Raw genomic sequence first — 19,876 nt, 5'->3', positions numbered from 1 at the left:
CTGATTTTAGGCGCCTGATTTAAAGGCTTGGTTTCTGAGTGTCTCTGTAGGTGATAGAGATGTTCCCCCAGAGCACAGCAGTGATGTGGGTGCTCCGAATGACCCTCCTTCTCCCCTGACTATGCAGAGACGCTGGTTGCATGTGATCACTGGAAGGAAGAACGTCGCTCACTCGGTGTCCTGGTAGATGCCCTGGTTTCGCAGTTTCTGAACTGTTTTTAGCTGTCTGCACTCCTCCTGCTACCCAGCCCCGGAGGCTGCCTGCACCGCGTCGGGCTTGGCTGGTGCGAGCGCGCCGGAGTATCTGACGCGGGTTTGGGAGGCTCCATGCCGCCAGCGTAAGGACAGCAGCCTGGGAGCAAAGCCGGCCTCTGGTCCACGCTGCCTGAGAGGTAAAACCAGGCATGTTTTTACTGCCTTCATGCAATGGTGGGTGCAGCACCCCCCCGGACCAGTTAGCTTGGAAAAGGATTACTGGTGTGACACAGGGATGCAGCTGTGACACGTTCAGCCTCTCATGGCCGCTGCGTAAGGTAGTGCCGACGCTGCTATGCACAAATGGTCGATGAAGCTCTTTGTTTCTCTTTTTCTATCTGTGTCGAGGAAGGGCTGCGCAGCCTGGCTCCTGCTGCAGAGCTGTTGCTCAGAGCCTGGTGCGGCACTGCGTACGGGCTGCGACATGCGACCCGTGCCGCTGCCAGCCTTCGGACACATCATGGTCTCCTGAGCCGCGATGCCGGGGTTTTGCTTTCTTAAAGTCCAGGAGAAGTTCTCGACAGCAGGATTTTGTCTTCCTGTGGCACCTTGCAACGACCGCTGGTGAGCTGTGCTTCCCTGTGCCCAGCTCCCTCCCCTCTGGAGCAGCCTTCGGTGTGCCCTGTGCCCCTCAGTCACCTCGCTGGCAACCCATGTGCCCAGGAGGCCAAAATATGGGGGTTTGGACCAAGAAACCTCCTTCCCTTTCCTGCTCAGGGTCATCCTGTCGGCTGAGTCCCAGCCCTGTCTCCCACGTCTGCCTGGCCATGGGGCTGAGCATAAGCTCACAGAACTAAAGTGGCCAGTGAAGTGTCTTGTCACTGCAGCAGCATTTTTTTTTTTTAATTATTTTATTTCAACCTCCGATTTTTTCAACTGTTGCAAGAGATTTGAAAAAGAGTGTGGCTATCTAAATGATCAGGCACCTAAACCTTCAGTTCTTTATTTTAAAATACTGCCTTGGAAATAAATGCTCTCAAATTTTGGGTGTCTTTTTAATTTTTCCCATTTCTCCATCATTAGTTAGGGTGACCGATTAAAGCTGTTTCTCACTTTGATGCTGAGGAACCTAAACGAAGATTTGCCAAGCACATACGTCACCCTGCCTGTCTGTAACTGGAGCTGGATCTTTGTTCGCCCTAAGGACAAGGGCCGCTTCACCCGTCATGCCTTCGCCACCCCAAACCCACGAGCCATACCTGTGGAAGAACTAAAGGCCGAGGTTTTACCCCTTCGTGTTGCAGTGCCTGCAAGCGAGCCGCCGCCGCGGGGTCACAGCGCAGCCCGGTAGCCTGGGTGCTTGCCGAGAGGGAGACGCATAACCCAAGAGCCCCAAATTGCAGCGGGGCGCAGAGCAGAGCCTGGAGGTGGGAAGGAGCCAAAGGCGTGGGTTACACCCCTCTGTGAGCTGCCTTTGGCAGCGTGGTGGTGTCCTGCTCCTCATTATTCTTTATTCATTATAGAATAATGTAAATGAATTACATAAAGTAAATGAATTACTCCTCATTTGTGCGATTACAGCTGCTGGTGCAAGCCCTCCTGTCGTACTTGGGTTTTGCGTTGATGCTTTTTCCCCTCGAGTTCCTTGGGAAACTCCACACTGACTCAGGAGAGGGGTTCGGCTTGTTATTTTTGGGAGATGGCTTTATTCACCGGGAGCCCTGGCAGGCGGAGGCAGGGTGCGTGCCTTGCCATAGGGGCTGAAGAAGGCTAGAGAATTCATGCATGGGAGAATAAGACAATATGAATATATGAGAGAGATATATATATTTATGTACAATAGATATGAATATACAATAGGAATGTAGGAGGGGTCAGGGATTCAGGTCCTTGTGCCGTGAAGTCTGTATCCAAAGTGTCACCTGCCTGTCCCCTTGCTGGAGCCAGAGTGGTGGTGCTGGGTGCTCAGAGGGTGACAGTCCCTGCCTTAACTGAGGCAGGCACCCCGCCTTGGCTTTACTTGTCCTGCAAAGCACTGCCTTAGTCTAAAACTGTGTGTAATGAATAACGAGGATGGTACTGAAACCAGCCAAGAGGTCTCCAGGGACCCCACCGGGCTGTCAGCAAACGAGCAAGACGTCAAATGAACCTGGGAGCAGAGCAGCTGGGACAAGATGGACCTGACGTGATGATTGGATCCCACATCCTTGAAATACCCAAACTTCATTTTTACACCGTGTAGTACACAACCCCTCTGACAGGTCAACGGGGAAAGCCCACCATATCCTTTCAGCACCTCTGTTCTACATATTTTGCTGCTGCTGGGGATGGGAGTTGAGCTGGGATTTCGTGGCAGCTCTGCGGGGCTCAGCGATGGTGCTTCTGCAGCGACGAGCCCCCTCCGTCCCCGCGCGGGCCGGTACCACCGCGCCAGCTGCGACGCGCGAGCGATTGAAACTGCTCGGTAACGCAGATGGATCGCTTGTTACATTTTCCACCCTCCTCTTTTCCATCTTTATAACTGTTAAGCAGGCAAACACAGCTTTTGCAGAAGTCCTGGCAGGGTGTCTGTAAAAGCCATCCTGCCCACCCATCTGTCTAAATGTGTTTGTAGTGAAATGCCAGCGGTGTTGGCAAACTCGGAGGATGGGAATCCTCCAGGCATCTCCCCTAAATGACACTTTCAAAGGCAGATCTACATCAGATACTGTTTAGAGAGCACGCATAAGATCATGGTTTAAAGAATCACAATTACTAATATTTTCCCTCTATTCTGGGTCGATATGCATTATAATATATAATACGTAATATATAATACATTATATATATAATATATAATACGTATTATACTATATCTTCTACAGAGGAGGCAGAGATGACCATGTTGCACAGTTTGATAACAGCAAAGGGAAAACAGGTGAGTTCAGAGAGATGGGAGATGCTGAAGTGGTTTTGTAGCACAAGGTAGGATTTGCAGGGCATCACTCAAAATAATTGTGAAAAGTATAACTGAAATGATGGAGGCAGAACAAATCTGAAGATCCTTTTTTCGTGGCAAAACGCTACTTGCAGCTAATATTGATTTGATTCAAAAGGGAGTTTTGGTGGAGCGAAGAATAAATGAAATATGAACGCTGTTTTCAGATTCCTCTGCGATACAGAATGATGTAGAAATTAGTCCTTATCTTGCTGTAAGTAATACAGACTGTGATGTCTACAGTTAAGATTTCTGCACATTTTTCATTATAAGATTCTGGTTTTCATTTAATTATATCTTTACCAAACGTCAACTCTTTGCATGAAAGTTTTTCAGCTTGTGGCTGGTTACATACACGTGGTCATATTATATTTGCTTGTATGCAGCAACGCAAATCTTCAGCTAACAGAATGCAGTTAATTCTTGGGAATAAATTTAGAGAAAAGCAGATGATTTATCTATATTATAGAAATTGCTATGGATGTTTTGCCTAGAAGAAACTCTATGCTTTGGAGTGGAAGCTTAAGACTGACGGCAGGGATGCTCTCCAGGGTGTATCACTCCTATTTAAAACTCCCTGCCCATCCCACTGGGATGCTGGGCACAGCCTGGGGACTGTCTCCCGGTCCTCTCCATGCTCCCAGCATGGATGTAGGAGGGATGGACCATGCTGGGATGTTGCCTTAGGAAGGTGTGTGGAGCAAAAGGATGAAAGTGTTAAATGAGAGCTGGGGGTTAGATTTGGTGCAGGGGACAGACCTCAGTGGATTTGGACACAGCTGGGGAGAGGTGCAGAGCCTGAAGAGCTGGGATGGGAACTGGGGTATGGGAGAACCGAGATGGAGGCAGAGCAGAGGATGGAGAAGGGAGGACAGGAGTGAGACACAGCTCAGGCGGGGAAAATGGCACCAGACGGGGGAGCAACAACAAAGAAAGCAGAAATGGTGCTGGTGAGGGTGCAGGACATGGTCCAAAAGCCCGGTAGAGAACACTCCTCCAAAGCCTGGAGCTGATTCTGATTTGCCTTGGCTGGGGAGAGCAGGGAAACCCTGAGAAAGCCTGGGTCCATGCCTCCCTCAAGGTCTGGTTCTCCAGCAGGATGTGCTCACCACCACCCAGAGGGGCAAAATCTGGGCTTTGAGGCCCAAATTCCCCCTCCTGCTGGCTGTCCCCACCCTGGACTCTCCCCTGCCCCATGGGGTGAGAACAGTTCTTCATCAGGGAGCTTTAAAAGTCCTTCGCTTTTAAAATTCAGAGGCAAAGACATGCTGTTTGACTTCAAACTCATTTCCAGGGGCAAGTCTCCAAAGGCCAACCCAGAGACCCTCTGCCCAACGTCACTTGATTTCCTCCTGCATTTGCATTACGTGCTGGGCTTCGGGGACGCTGACTTACAAGTTTCTTTTACCTCCGCCGGCGCTGCTTTGCCTGCTTTTGGGATGTGGGCTGGGAAGACGGCAGGGCTGGTCAGCCAGCTCCGGTTCCCCTCTGCCGCTGCGCGCAGCGGTGGCTGTGGGGAGAAGCTGCAGCAGATGAGTGGGGTGATGGTGTCGGAAGCCACCGGAGCAAAATTTGCTGGAGCTTTTATTGTCACCTCCAGTTAATAACCCTAGCTGACCTCAGTGGGGTGTTTTGAGGTTGCATTCATTAGTGACTGTAAGAAATGAAGATGCTTCAGTGATATAGCTGTGGAAAAGTAATGAAATTCGTGCAGGATTTAGATGCACCGACTAAGACGTGTTGACTGATGAAGAACAGAAGCCTGTTTTCCAATGGATTTGTGCAATTGCTGGTGGCTGGCTGAAGGTGTCCTCCCTGGCCAGCCAGTCCTGCCGGGGATGGTGTAACCCGTGGGGACTCTCTGTCTCCTCTCACCAGAGCACTGATTTTTGCCTCTCTGATTTTCATTACACTTGTAGGAACGTAATTTTTTGAAGGCCATTGTCACAGTTTGGTTGCAATGGCGGATGTGGAGTGAGCACTGATGGAGAGACAGCGTGGTTACTGAAGTGCCTTCTTTTCTTTAGTAATCTGGCTAAAAATCCTCCTCGCCACCAAGGAGTAAGCACCATACCGTCCTGGGGGCCCCAGGGAAACCCCGCTGTCCGCAGGGAGTCCTGCCTCTTACTGCTTGCTCACAGGCAAAGATGGAAGAGTGTTACTTTGACGTATATTTAATGTAACATATACAACAAGGGTAAGCAGGTTACAAAGCAAATTTTTTTAATGTTCTTTGTTACTGACTTGTTTTTTCTTCACTTTTTTTTCTCATTATTAGCATCACTTGGGGGTCACCTGATACCATAGTGCTGGTACCCACTCAAGAGAGTCATGTAGGTGGTTTTGGATTTAGCCCAGTGACTTCAAATAATTTCAAACCTGATGTAAACAAGAGCACAATATAGCTGTGAAAGTCTATAAATAGCAAGAGCTAGGTTCTGGCTAAATCTATAGCATTTTTTTCTGGCATTCATCTTGCATAAATTAAGATATTTCCATAAATAAAGAGAAAACTTAATAAGCCTTAGAAAGGTTAGACTGTTTCCACTGGATTTTATGTCTGTTGCATAAATCCTCCCAAGTAATTCCATACTTTGTACGGAGATAATTTTTTTACAGTATAAATTCCATTAACACTCTCATGCCATATGTGCCATATATTAAAGCGAGCAGCCTCCTGCACTCCCAGTAAATCACTGGCATCTGTGCCTGCTTCCCGATTCCATCAGCATGGATCCGCTGGGGCAGCGTGGTGGTGGGAGGTCCTGTGTGGAGCCTCGGGGCTGTGTTCAGCTGCAAAACCAGACTACCTGGGCTTCACCCCTGGCTGCAGTACGGTCCTTCCGTGATAAAAGATGATGTACTTGCTGTGATCCCATGATGAAGATGCTGGACTCATTGTACTGGCTTTTCCTCCTGTCCTGTCCTGTCCTGTCCTGTCCTGTCCTGTCCTGTCCTGTCCTCTCCTCTCCTCTCCTCTCCTCTCCTCTCCTCTCCTCTCCTCTCCTCTCCTCTCCCACAGAGAAGTAGAATAGTTTTAATGTTCTTTATGGAAGTGTGCGCTTCACATGCCGTGAGGGTGTGGCTAGAGGAGAGGTTTTAGAGCTGTGGATGTGACGGCAAAGTTGAGCACGGCACTGTGGGGCCACTCGCACTGGCCGGTTTCTGGGCTGGTGACCTCCGTCTCTTCTCGGGAGCTGGGTTTTACCAGCTGCTAAAGCAGTGAGCTCCATCTCCAGGCAGGCTGGGGCCCACCTCAGCGGTGTCCCACCAAAACGAGCGGAGGGCCCTGAACGGCAGCCTGTAAAGGCACGATTTAATAGAGCTGTGAGGCAGATGGAGAGTGAGCTGCATCGCACGGGCGCCTGCTACGCCGAGCCGGAACAGATCCCCGTTCCCTGCTCGTAGCACCAGCCAGGGCTGACGCAGGCTCATGAGCACTCCAGCTGGGAAAGCTGCTGCATGGGAGAAGGCAAGTGTAAAATAAGAGTTTCCAATTTGGACTTTACGGCACTCTGGCCTCTAAATACCCAGAACCTGGGCAAACGTGCATGGACGAGCGACAGATTGTGTCTGTCTACTGTAGGGAAAGGTTTGCACGTCCAGCCATTTCTGCACCACCAAGGTCCCGGGTCATCCACATCATGCCAGATGCCTCAGCCATTCCCCACGCACAGAGCATTTTCTGTGGAAATGTAGAAATTTACGCTAATAACTCGGTGTGCAAAGAACTGCTTTAGTTTCCAGATGTTCTGAATATCCTGAGAATTGGTAAAAGAAAACGATCTTCTTTATCCTAATAAAAAGTAATTAAAAGTACACTTAAATAGAGACACAAAACTGTAGTTAATTCCAAATGCTTTGCACGTATAAGCAACATTAGTTGTTACTAACTCTTTGGTTCCAGAAGCAACAGCAGAGCCCACGTTTTGCTGTCACAGGCGCTCTGCAAACATACAGTCAGAGACTATCTGGCCGGAATACTTTAGCTTGATGACGGTCTTCCTTGTATCTGTGAAGATCAAAACTCCGTAAAATAAGATCAAGTTTCATTGCTCACCACAATCGGTGCCATGATTTAGCACTTTTTAAAATTGGTTTACTTTGCACAGCAGGGACAGTGCAAAATGCCACATTTTCAGTTACTCTGCCTTGTAGTCTCAGGGTTGATGCCTTTTACTCATTCCCTTCTGATAACTATATCCTTGCCATTTTTCCTTCCTTTGGACAGAGCTCTTGGCTTTCAGACAATTCCTGCAGACCCTGCAGCAGTTGTGTGACCGTAAGATGTGTCATTCATACTGGAAGCAGTCAGGTTTGAAAACCGAAGAACTGCCTGACTTGCATCTTAGGTGGAGCAGACAGTGAGTGAGCAGACAGTAAGGGGGATGCAGACAGATGATGTCTTTTAGCCTTAAGCAAGGCTTAATGTGGTTAAAATCAAGACTTAGATACGGCTCTTGATGATGCCAGTAATAACTACTTGTTTGGGACTCCTGGGAAAGAAGTGGTAGCCTCGTTTTTTGATAGAACAGGTTTGCAGAATTAATACTCTCTTCTGCCTAGATGTTGCAATGTGAGGTCTGGTAAGGAAAGAGCTGGTATTTTCTTTTGGGGAAAAAAAAATAAGATCAGTTAGATTGTGAATTTCTTGGTACAGGATGCGTCTTTTGGTTCTGAGTTTGCATAGCACTTTGCACAAGAGGGTGCCGATTCATGACAAACTTCCTGACAGCTACCAAAACATGCAATACTCTTATAATAAAGGGATAAATGGTAGCCAGCACACTTTTCTTTTTGGCAAGAATTGGTTGTATCACACCAATACAACTTTCTTCTTTGTGTGTGTAGCAAAGCAGTAGGTACCATATATCTCGACTTTTAAAAAGCTTTTAACAGCATTACACATGATATTTTTTGTAAGGAAGCTAGGGAAGATTGTTCCTAACATTGCAGGAACATCCAAAACATTGTAGGATGGCTACAAAACTGAGCTGAACAGAGGAGATGTCAGCTGGTCATTGCCAAAAGGGAACGTGGGACTCTCTAGGGGACTGGTACTATTTATATCACTAGTAAAGACACCAACGATGGCATAGGGAACACTTATTAAACTTACAAGCAGGTGGTGACAGCTGGCAGGCTGAAGGAGATGCTGAGAAGTCCAAATAATAGTGGCAAATCAAAGATCTCATGGGAAGGAGACCAGAATGTCATTCAGCAGGGACAACTGGGAGGTGATGCATTCGGGGATGTACAGGGCACTGACTGCTCTTTGGAGAAGGATCTGTGGGTGATGGGGATCACAAGCTGGATACAAATCAACAATGATGTGCTGTTATGCAATAGATGAATAGAAAGTTTTGGAAAAAGACTCCTGTGCCCAGTCTTGAGCACTGCACAACAAAAAAAGAGGTGGATCATGGGAGAAAGTCTGGGGGGAGCAGTGGGAATAACCAGAGCTCTAGAAAAAAGCAGTGATGAAGAAAGGTGGAATGGCCTGGGCTTCTGAGGGACAGATTGACCAGGGAAGCAAGGTAGCAATTGTCAAGTGTGTGAAGGTCTACCACCAAAAGGGAAGGAATCACCTGCTGTCTCTGTGATGGATAAGACAAGGAATTAGAGGCTCAAACTGCAGCAGAGAAATTAAGATCAGATGCTGGAAAACGTTTTTATGAATGGTAGAGATTATGAAGCATTGCAACAGGTTTCTTGGGGTGGTTATGAAGTTTCCAATCCTAGAGAGATTTCTATGTCTTAGACATTGATCATGCCCAAAGACAGAGATAGTAGTGGAGTACTAACCTTCTAGAGATGCCATTGACCTTCTGCTACTGTGAATTACAAGAGGCTGGCCTCAATCAAGGCAGTGGGAAAAAAATTAGATTCAGGTTTAAATCTCAGGTGTGGCAGATTTGTTTTGTGAAACTTCCCAGACAGAGAGCAGTGTCTCAGAAGCCACCTGAACCTAGGAGTCTGCCTCCAAGGAGCCTTGTTTCTGTCTTCTAGGAGTTCTTGGCTTTTCAGTGGAAAAGTGTTGTCACAGTCACTAGCACATGGAGGACCCATTCTCAGAACAGGATTTAGGGTGTCACTTGAAATCAGAACCATAGTAGTAAGCATTGTATTGATGAAAATATGTGGTCAGACATCTGTGATGTTATTTTTTCTGTCTAGCATGAACTAAACTAGATGGATTTAATATTTACTTCATCTACAGCTTTGCCTATGGAGCATCGCTACAAGGGTCAGCCGGCCTCAGACCTGCCACATAGGTTTGACGCTTCTGGCTCACAGAAGTCCATCAACTCACGCCAGGATTTTCTTCCACACCATGTAAGGCATGGAGAATGGCTTGCAACCCTGCTGCCCTTGGAGGAAGGTGACCAGCCGTTCCTTCTGTCATTGCGTCTCCTTCTTCCATGTCCCTGTGGTCTACAATTGGCCCCACTCACCTAGCGAGAGATGGCTGGAGGTGAGCACTTCAGGAGGGCTCTTCTCCTCCTTCTACCTGTTTTTCATTCCTTGACTCACTGGCTTTAAGCCGTAAGCAGTGACGTGACAGCTGAGTCATGGACGCACCACCTGGATGCTGTCAGCATCAATCTCTCTTATAAGGATCATATAAGAACAAAATAGAGAAGACTCTTAGGGCTTCTCATTCATCTTCCTGCCAGCGGGGCACCGAGCCCTGCAGTGCGGTCTCTGGCTTTGCCCAAACTCGCTCTCAAAATCCCCAGCAAAGGGCTTCCACCGCCCTCCTCCAGGAACCATTCTGCGATATAATAAACATCATTACCAAGGAGTGCATTGCTTTTCTGGGATTATTATTTAGCTTAACTTTCACTTATGTCAGCAAATAACTTCTTACTAATATCCACACTAGACATTTTCTTTTCCTTGTGAAGAAACTCAGTAAAGTTGCAAAATTGGAGATTAAATGTCTTATCTGTGTTTTATTTAACAGTTTTAAGAGTTTCCCTGCTGCATGCATTGTTGTACAGAGCAGATGAAAAAAAAAAGAGATGCTATGCCCTGGAGAGCTTACACTTTTCATTTAAGCAAGATACAGTGACTGAGAATGACAAGTAATGAGAAGGCAGGACAAGAGTCATACGAGAAAGGTCAGGATGTTTCTAAATAAAACCCATTGTCATGCTTTTAATTTGGGTTTATATTGAAGATTCATCATAGATGGCTACATATTTTGGGACAATTTCACCATGTGTTAATCAAACTTTTTTTTTAGTCTCAGAAAGCTATGTTGCTGACTTTGGTTTGGTGCTTATTTAAAGCTTAATTTTTACAGAAATCCGTGTTTTTCTCTCACGGTTACTCTTTCTCCCAGGTTAACCAGGCTTTTTCAAAAACAATTGCCACAGTTAGTCTGGTTGTTAATTCCCTGAGTATCCCAGAGGTACGTGACCTTGTCCGGCTGATCCATACCACTGCGCCGGGACGGATTCTCCTTGACCTTTGTCTCCATCTCTCTGTCTCCCCTCTAGCAACACCCCAAATGACCCTTACTCCAGGAGTGGCAATCAGACCTCTTCATCTGGTCACACCTACTTGTGTGACCATAACAAAGCAACTTGTCTCTGCACAAACCTTACAGCTGCCTCTGCTCAGTGGAACAACTCGTCTCCACTGGGCACCAGTAAGCCAAAGCATCATGGAGCTGGACCATCTGCCCCACCTTGTCCATATGCCTTCCTCCAGCTTTTACACCCCGCTTGCAGTGTGTTTCCTACACCCGATGGAGGTGTAAAGCTGATTCCTGACATCCTTAGCTTTGGGTGTCCTATCGTCACATATTCCTCTACACGCTACATGATTCACAGAAGAACACATTTAATTCTGGGGGACGTAGAGTAAAAGTTTATCATGGTAACTGAATGTTATTCCAACAGATGTCCATTCAACGCCATCTGTCACACCTGTGGGTTTGGCTATTATTTCTTACTAATTTTATTCTTGTCTTTCCTTCAGGGGACAAATTCTCTCTGGTACCTGACTGCAGGTTTGGTAAACTCCCAGAGGGAAGCCCAAATGCACTTCAAAAGCATTTTTAATGTGTGTCTTTCATCCTGGTGAAACCAGCTGCCCATGCACTTCAACTCCCTGCAGCAATTTTTCCCTTCACAGAGTAGAAATAATCAGCCTCATGGTTGGGTGTGGAAATTTTGCTAAATTAAGTCAAAGGATGTGCATAAACGGACTGCTTTTACACTCTGACCTTCCAGCCTCCCCCTTCCCTCTTCTGAAGTCATGAAGGCTTGAGAGTTGAGTCCTGCCGGGCATTTCAGAGGGTTTGGAAGGGAGATGGGTGATTTTCAGCTGAAGAGCCTGCCGGGGATTTGGTTTTATACACACACATACACACACACATTGCTGAGCACCTTGGCCAAGGGCACACATGTTGTATTCAGGAGGAGAGGCGAGGATCTCTTTCTTCCACTAGACCTCCAAATTCGGGTTACTCTTATGATTGCCATAAATGTGCTTAGTTATTATTTCATTATTTTTATTTTGTACGGAAGGCCCTAGCTCAATTAGAAAAACAGATGCTTGGTTGTGTAGATAGTGCAGAGTTATTCCAGCAGTCGCACTGGAAAAGCATTACTTATCTAAGGAGACAAATTGAACAAGACAAATATCGGGCCAACGTGTTTCTCCTCAAGCAGTTTGTAAACACATACTGAGTTTATGTGAGAAGCACAGAATTAGGAAAGGAGAGTTGAATTTGCTCTCGCTGTGACCCAAATTCCAACCGTCAGCTGGTTAAGGGCAAGCAAACTTGGCCTCTTGCTTCATTTTAATTCACTGGTTTTAAGAAAGACATCATTCAAACCTATATAGTTGGATAGGTGACGTTGCTCAGATCCTGCCTTTTATTAAGGACAGTTTTTTTCTCTCTAAACCTACTCTAGCTCCGGCTGAAGACCTGCTCTGGGAAGGGGCAGCTCCCAAACAGCCTGGGGTTCCTGTAACATTTCCTCCATCACGCTGGGGCCAGGTATCAGCTGCTGCTCCCTTACAGTTCCTAACAGTTTCCTGGGGACAGGAGCAGCCACGCACGTTTGGACCAGACATCTTCAGCGCCAGCTTCAGTCGCTATTGTGAGGTTTCTCTGTTCCCACACAGTTTATCTAAAGTTTGATGAAATGACTTCAGGGTGTGACCCTGCTCTGAGAGAAGGCACGGGTAAAAGTCCCCCTGGGTCAAAAGCGGGAAGCAAGGTTTCAGTCGCTCTGATTGATCTTTTCCTGAAAATACAGCTTGAGTGCTCCCGCGTTTGGTGAACAGCACCCGTTTTGGGGATGCGAAGGCATTTGGCTTTCACTGCTGCTCTCCACACCGTTTGGTATTTCTCCAAGCAGCACCCTGAAGGCAGGTCTGGCGTCTGCGAACTGCTCTCTCGTGAACAGCGAAATGTATTTGCTGGAACAGCCCCTTGCAAAGAGAGAGCCCGCAGATCTTGTCTGCCACACACAGCAAGTAGATAAGGTAAAGTGCAAATAGCCGCAGTTCACAGCGATCGATACGTACCATAAAGCCTATCCGACGGCACTGCCTGTCCGGCTTGTACGCGAACGCCTCCCTGTGCAGGATCTGTAATAGATACTGTGTCGATACAGGGAGCCTGGTTCTGCCTATATGGCCCGAATTTTATGTATTGCTGCAGCAGTACAAGCTTCTGTGGGCTATTGCAAGTCTACCTTACAGACAATAAGACAAGAGCCAGCTCCTGTCCTTGTTCTATAAAAGAAAGTGCTTTTTCTGCTGTGCAGGACCCCATGTACCCACTGGGTTGACCAAGTGGAAGTAAATTCAGCATTGTGCTGTTAAGACAAGTACTGTCGGAAATCCCAGCTTAGGTCAAAAAGAAGTGCACAATATTCGTGGGGAACGATGGCAGTTAATACAGTAAGCCTAACCATTTCTAAACTTTTCCCTCCATTAAGCAAAAATAATCAGTATCATTATCTTTTATATTTTGTGAATGGAAATAATATTATACGCATTCTGAACGTTAACAGATTCAAATTTGCTTTCAGCAAGACATGTGAACATTTTAGCATAAGGACTATATATATATTATGTTTTACCAGCTGTTGAATACACAGAGTTCCAGATAGTTAGTTCTGGCAATGAGAAATATCTGTGAGTCTTGTGATGTGAGAATGGCAATGAATGAAGCACATCAGAGGATCAGAGGGTAATGGTATGCATAACTTCCATCAATCATGACAAAAGATAGCAAAACAAAGCTACTCACTGGGATCGGTGAGGGTACTGATCCAAGGTCTGTGCCTTTACTCACAGTAATCTTGATTTCAGCTTCTTAAAAGTATTTTACTATGGCTCAGGAAGTCCTTAGGCCATGGATTGCCGGAGGTTGAGAGAAAATACCAGGGAAGTATCACCACAGGCTTACTTTGATCTTGCCATTTTTGCTAAATAAAAGGCCTGAGCTGGTACGGCTCTTCTTACATTTTCAAGTTAAGGGCCAAATCCAAAAAGGAACCAAAAGAAGGGATTAAAGCAGAATTTAAGCACCTAAATTTGAAATAAAAGTGTTCCCTCAGTGACTGTCCTAGAGGCACCTAACTTGGGAGATATCTACATTCAGTCTCCAAGGACCTCAAATGTACAATAGTCAACTTGCACATGTGCCCAGAAGACCCCACCACCTCAGGGGGTCTGAGTCCTGCCACGGTTACGGATTTGGTCAGGGGATGGTCCAGCCCTTGTGTGGAGAAAACCACATGCTTCGGTTCATGAGATGAGTTTATGCGGAGGACGTGTATCTGAGAAGGGGGGGGGAAGTGAACTTTCTGAGAGAAAAGTGAGACAGTGCAGAAGCGTCTTTAGCTCGGCAGTTGGGAAGGTCCTTCAGGAAGGGGAATTGTGCGTGCCAGAGCCACCCGCTCCCTTTCTCATTGCATTTGTACCTCACCTTCCTGGCTGGAATTCACAAACAGCTCTTGGAGGAAGAGTGAAAACTCTGAAGCAGACAGGTGGCCTCACCACTAAACTAGAGATTATACTCACCTTTGGTCTTCCTCTCCTCCTAGCTCAATGAATCTTTTAATTCTTTTTATGCGAAGAGGAGCAGACCCAATATAAGGGCATGTGGTGCTCTCCTCCCGGCTCTGTCTCCCCGGGGTAGCTCGCACCCTGGAGGGTTGCGGCAGCTTCCCGGGGAACACAGGTTGGGACTTCTCAGGCAGCGCATCGCACTGAACCCAGATCTCCTCCTTGTCACCCTGCTGACAACCTCCCTGTGAAACACAGCGGCAGCCTTGAGGAGTGTCCTGCGTGCCTCCTGGACGGGCAGGCTGACCACCCTGTGTGAGGCGGCTCAGCCTTGGGGACGGGCAAGGTGTGAAAGCTCAGCCCTGAGCTCCTTCAGTCAGTGGCTTGCTTTCTTTGCGTCTCTCGGGAGGGAGCCCTAACCAGCCCGTGGAATTATTCTTCCTTCCTCTGCCCTCGTGAACATTTCACTCTTCTTACTGCAGAATAAATCCTAGACAGCGAGCTGAAGAAGATCCAACTCACGACACCCTGCAGCTGAAAGGCTGAGACTATTCTCCTGGAAGACGAAAGACAGTTTTAAAAACCTGCTCCAAATCAGGTAGAGGGTGAAAGACTGGGACAAGCCTCCAACATCCCAGGTTGGTGTCCTCACCACTGCCTTGTATGTAGTGGCAAGTGCATGTGATAATAGTGAGTGGCCTGATCCAGCAGACACTCTCTGGAAATGCCTGGAGGAGGTGGATCTGATGGAACAGATAGATCTTATGAATCTAATGGAGTAGAAACATCTTTTGAGAGTTACTAGCATCCCCAGCTGGGTGGCTGTGCCTTGAAGCAGAAATTAAGGAGGAAATAACTGATGGAAATGCAAAGTGTCCCTGGAATTTTGGAACTTCAGTGCAAAGTGTCTGGGTTCTTGACTGTCTAAATTTGGGAACTGGGCCTGACCTGTCGAACGCTTCCCTGAGTGGTCAGGTTCCCCAGTCCTGAAAATGGAGTTTCGAGTTAGATCAACGCAAGCTTTTAGGCACTTAACTATTGCTTTGGCCAACAACAGCAATCACCAAAGCTCCTGCTCAGCCAGGTCCAGACACCCTGTCTCACCAGGGGTGCTCTGTGGGTGCCTTTATCCCTCTCTCTGGGCACACCCTGAGCAGCCTGCCACCGAGCACCAGTCGGACTCACTTTTTGAAAGGTGTGAATTGCCTAACTCTAAGAGAGGCTTTGGTACTTGCGGCTTCAAATGAAGTAAAGGCATCTTCTTGCAGGGCAGGCGGTACTTCAGACACTGCCTGATTAGCAAATCTGGTAATTTCCTGCTCCTTGTACTGCTGTGGTGCATCCCGTTGCATACGGAAAGCAGGCACCTGACAGCGGAGTAGCAGTCCGTATCAAAATTGTAAGCCGAGTGTTGCCATGTACCTTTTTGCGACTATACTCCTAGTGGATCAGTGCTACCTCACCGATGATGGTGCTACTTCTTGGGGCACAGGATGCATTACATCACCCAGCCCGTAACGCCAGGCCTCTGGGAACGTAGATCCTACTGAAGATGATATGTTGTACTTTAAAATCACACTGTGTTTACCTTAAAGCAATCTGATGGAGGGATTAACTAGGCGATCAGTCCATCTCACCACATCACAGAGGGGTAATTAAATTATTCAGAAACAAAATTGCTAGAATTTGACACCTAACTGCTGATATCTCTGGAACCTTCTCTGCCTGCTTGTTCAAGCGCCCAGCTGTCCTTAGTAAGAACTCTGCCAATTTTGTCCTGCCGAAAGTTAAAATACGTTTCTTCTTCTTTGTCTGCCCTTGTTGATCCGTGGGAATAACAGACTCCATCATAGAAAATTATTGGGGCTTTGCAGAAGGGGCTAGTGAGCCACCGCTTGCAATATAGTTCCCAGCACCGGTCACCTCATTATAAAAGTGAATTAATGCAAATAGGGAACTTGCAACAGAGCCCAAATGATACAAGAACTTAATTATTCAGAAAAGGGTTAGAAAAGCTACAGCGTGGCTGCTGCGTTTCGAAAACAGGAGATTAAACAGACACGTTAGGGAGGTTTGCACAGCTCTGGGGGAATAGCAAGGATTCACATACCCGGGGAGAGCCGAGCTAGTGACAAATACCAGAACAAAAGAGAAATTAACAGCAGCTTAAGTAGGGATGATCGGCAAAGCAGTGTAATTTATTGGTGAATTTATTTGTATTTAGCACAGTTAATATATGGAAAATTATACTAGGACCGTAACAGAAACAACTATTAGAAATCATTTTACAAGTCTTTAGACAAGCGTGGGGGCTTACAATAACACTGCGGGATGCAACTGGTAATTCAGAGGAGAGGAAAAGGACTTACATCTTTGCCACGATCTCAGCTCTTAAAACATTTAGCTGCATTGTGCTTAAGTAATAGATATGGTTACTCTAATATGACTGTCTATACGATTCGCAGGGAAAGGTTTTCATTTACAAGATTAATTTCCTTTCCAGCTTCAAATACATAGGTGTGGGGAAAAAATATAAAAATCAGAGAGACTTGGAGGGCCAGGGATGGATCCTGATCTCAGCAGCAGCAGAGCAAAGCCTGAATAATGCCAGCAGGAAAAAAGCTGACCAGATTTCATCTCAGTTACACACCCCTACACACATGGGGTGTAACTGAGATGGGGTCTGGTCCTGCAGTACGTGCATTGCAGGTGGGAAAGCCTCGATGTCCCCTCCTTAAATTTCAAGAAAAGCTAACAAAAGAGTCCCAAAGTCCTTTTAGGGCATTTCTACAGGTTTTGGAACAAGTGTGTATGTCACCATTTGCACGTGATGCCTCCAGGCCATCAGCTTTGACAAGCGTTGGATCAGGGGGAGCTGCTCGCTTCCTTCGACATCCAGCTTTGCCCCTTTTAAGACAAAGCAGACTGTCTTCAATGCCGGTGAGTCCGCTGGAGACTCAGCCTTCTTATGCACCGGGGAAGTGAGGGACACCGAAATGTTGCCCTTGAGAGGTATCACCGTACTGCTTTCTTCCTTCTTTCCGGGACGCGTGCTTAACCCACTGCTGTGAGATGCGTCGGTAAAATCACGATTTACTCTCCAGCGGGGAGGTCCCTGCAGGCAGTTAACGATGCAGGAGCTCCCGCTGCACTACCACCGTTTACTCAGAAAATCGAAGGCAATTAATCACAATTTCTCGATTGGGGGAAAACCCACTTGATTTGGGCCCATCATTACACAGGGAAACCTAACAAAAAACGGTGCTGTCACCCAGCCTGTGCTCTGCGCAAGGTATTTCCTCCCAGGGCTCCCCCTTCCACCTAGGCGGGGAAATCGGGGGGGCTGTAAAGAACTTTAATTGCACTTGGATGTCTGGCGGGGCAAGATCCACCCGCGGTGTTGTCCCGCTCGTCTTTGGGCCGCCGTGGCGGGACGGGGCGAGACCGAGGAAGCCGAGGGGGACACGCCGGGGCGACCTGCTTTCTCCGACGCCCCTCCCGCGGAAAGCGGTGCGGCTCGGCGGCGGTCCGGGAGTCGCGCCGGGGGCCAGGGCGGGGCGGAGTGGCACAGGAGTGGAGGGGGGGAGCAGTTTCGGGCGGCCGGTAAGCGGGGCGGGGCGGCGCTGGGGTCGGCGGACGGGCCGGTGGCGGCGGGTGGCCGCACGGCGGGCCGCAGCGGCGGGGGAGCTCCGCGGCCCCCAGGGCGGCTCCGCCCCGGCCCCCCGCGCCCCGCCGGCGGGCCCGCCCGCCCCGCGCCGCTCGGCTCCGCGCCCCCCACGTCGGGGCGGCGACGGGGGCGGGGGAGCCCGTCCCCCCCCGGGGCGAGGGGCAGAGCCGGGCGCCCACTCGGCGCGGCGACGCCCCCCGCGCCGGCCCAGCCCCGCCGGGCCGCCGGGCCGCCGCGTCCCCTCGGAGCGGGGCGGCGGCGGCGGCGGCAGCTGCTCTCGGCGGCGGCATGGCGGGGCGAGCGGCCGGCCGGCGGGCGGGCTGAGGCGGGGGCCGGGCGGGGAGGCGCCGGCGGCGGGGGGCTCACCGCCTTTTCGTGCCGTCCCCCGCAGGGAGCGGCCGGCCCCCCGCGCCACCATTGCCTCGCACGGCAAGGAGGACCTGCTCGCCGTCGCCGCCCGGCTCTGGCAGCGGAGGAGGCGGCTGCTGGCCGCCGCCGGGCTCGCCCTGGCCATGGCCGTCGCCCTCCTCGTCGCCGTGCCCCTGCTACTGCTGCAGGCGCCCGCCGAGAGCGGGGCCCACTACGAGATGATGGGCACCTGCCGCATGATCTGCGACCCGTACAGCGGCGGCCGGCCGCCCGGCCCCGGCAGCACCGCCGCCGTGGAGGCCCTGCAGGACCTGGGCGCCAACCCCCCGCCGCCCTTCGTCCAGGGACCCAAAGGGGAGCCGGGCCGGCCGGGCAAGCCGGGCCCCCGTGGGCCCCCCGGGGAGCCGGGCCCGCCAGGTCCGCGGGGCCCGCCGGGGGAGCGGGGCGACGCGGGGAAGCCGGGGCTGCCCGGGCTGGCTCTGGCGGGCGCGGGCGGCGGCGGGAGCGGCGGCGGGGCGGCGGCGGGCGGCGAGGCGGCGGGCGGGCTGAGCGCCGCCTTCAGCGGGCCGCGCATCGCCTTCTACGTGGGGCTGAAGAGCCCCCACGAGGGCTACGAGGTCCTCAAGTTCGACGACGTGGTGACCAACCTGGGCAACCACTACGACCCGGCCAGCGGCAAGTTCACCTGCCAGGTGCGCGGCATCTACTTCTTCACCTACCACATCCTCATGCGCGGCGGCGACGGCACCAGCATGTGGGCCGACCTCTGCAAGAACGGGCAGGTGGGTCCCCGCCGCTCCCCGGCTCTTCCTCTCCCCCCGACTCGGATCCGTCCGTGTATGTCTCCCCTACGCCGGCCCCGGCGCCGCCCGCGGGCACCGGCCGCCGCCGCCGCTCCCGGTGAAACAAGCAGCCAGAGCGTCCTCCGCGCCGTCGGGGCGGGGGTGCCCCGCGGGGAGCTGCCTTGGAGCCGCGACAAACTCCAAACGCGCGGCTTGCCGGCTTTCCTGCCGGGCTGGGGGGGAAGGAGAAGGGAGGAGGAGAGGGGCGGGGGGGGGGGCATGGGGCTGGCGGAGGGGCTCGGGGGGCCGAGGGAGGGGTTGGGAAAGAGGGGCTCGGGGGGCTCATGTGCCCCGCGGCTGTGTTGGCAGGTGCGGGCCAGTGCCATTGCCCAAGACGCGGACCAGAACTACGACTACGCCAGCAACAGCGTGGTGCTGCACCTGGACTCCGGCGACGAGGTGTACGTCAAGCTGGACGGAGGCAAAGCGCATGGAGGCAACAACAATAAGTACAGCACTTTCTCTGGCTTTCTTTTATACCCCGATTAACACAAAACAAGCTACACAAGCGGCCCCGCCACCGATACACGTGGGGCTGGTTGGCGTTTCTGTACCCCGTCGTGCCGCTGTTCCTGCTGGTGTCCTGTCTCCGCAGGTCACTTTAGCTTCATTATCAGTTTGTTTGTTGTTTTTTTTTTACCTCTGTGGAAACGAAATAGAAGTGAAGCAAAGCGATGCCCTTCCTTACTCTCCCCCATTTCCTCTGAACCCCCTTCTCCCTTTGTCAGCCTCGGTGTTTTGTGGGTCACACGAGGAACTCGGCAGCTTGAAACTCTCGAGTCATTC

At 50.2% G+C, this 19,876-nt stretch overlaps 1 protein-coding gene across 1 annotated transcript; it reads left to right on the top strand.

The window, feature by feature from the left end:
* Positions 1-18,244: 18,244 nt before the first annotated feature.
* C1QL2 (complement C1q like 2) lies at positions 18,245-19,579 on the top strand (the record flags this gene model as incomplete). Its single annotated transcript, XM_082001312.1, has 2 exons — positions 18,245-19,030; positions 19,400-19,579. Exons 1-2 carry the CDS (start codon positions 18,392-18,394, stop codon positions 19,577-19,579), a joined length of 819 nt encoding a protein of 272 aa, XP_081857438.1. The 5' UTR covers positions 18,245-18,391.
* Positions 19,580-19,876: the final 297 nt, after the last annotated feature.

This window comes from Phaethon aethereus (assembly GCF_964289735.1).
Source record: "Phaethon aethereus genome assembly, chromosome: 6".
Lineage (NCBI taxonomy): Eukaryota > Metazoa > Chordata > Aves > Phaethontiformes > Phaethontidae > Phaethon > Phaethon aethereus.
This window is presented reverse-complemented; position numbering and strand designations above follow the sequence as displayed.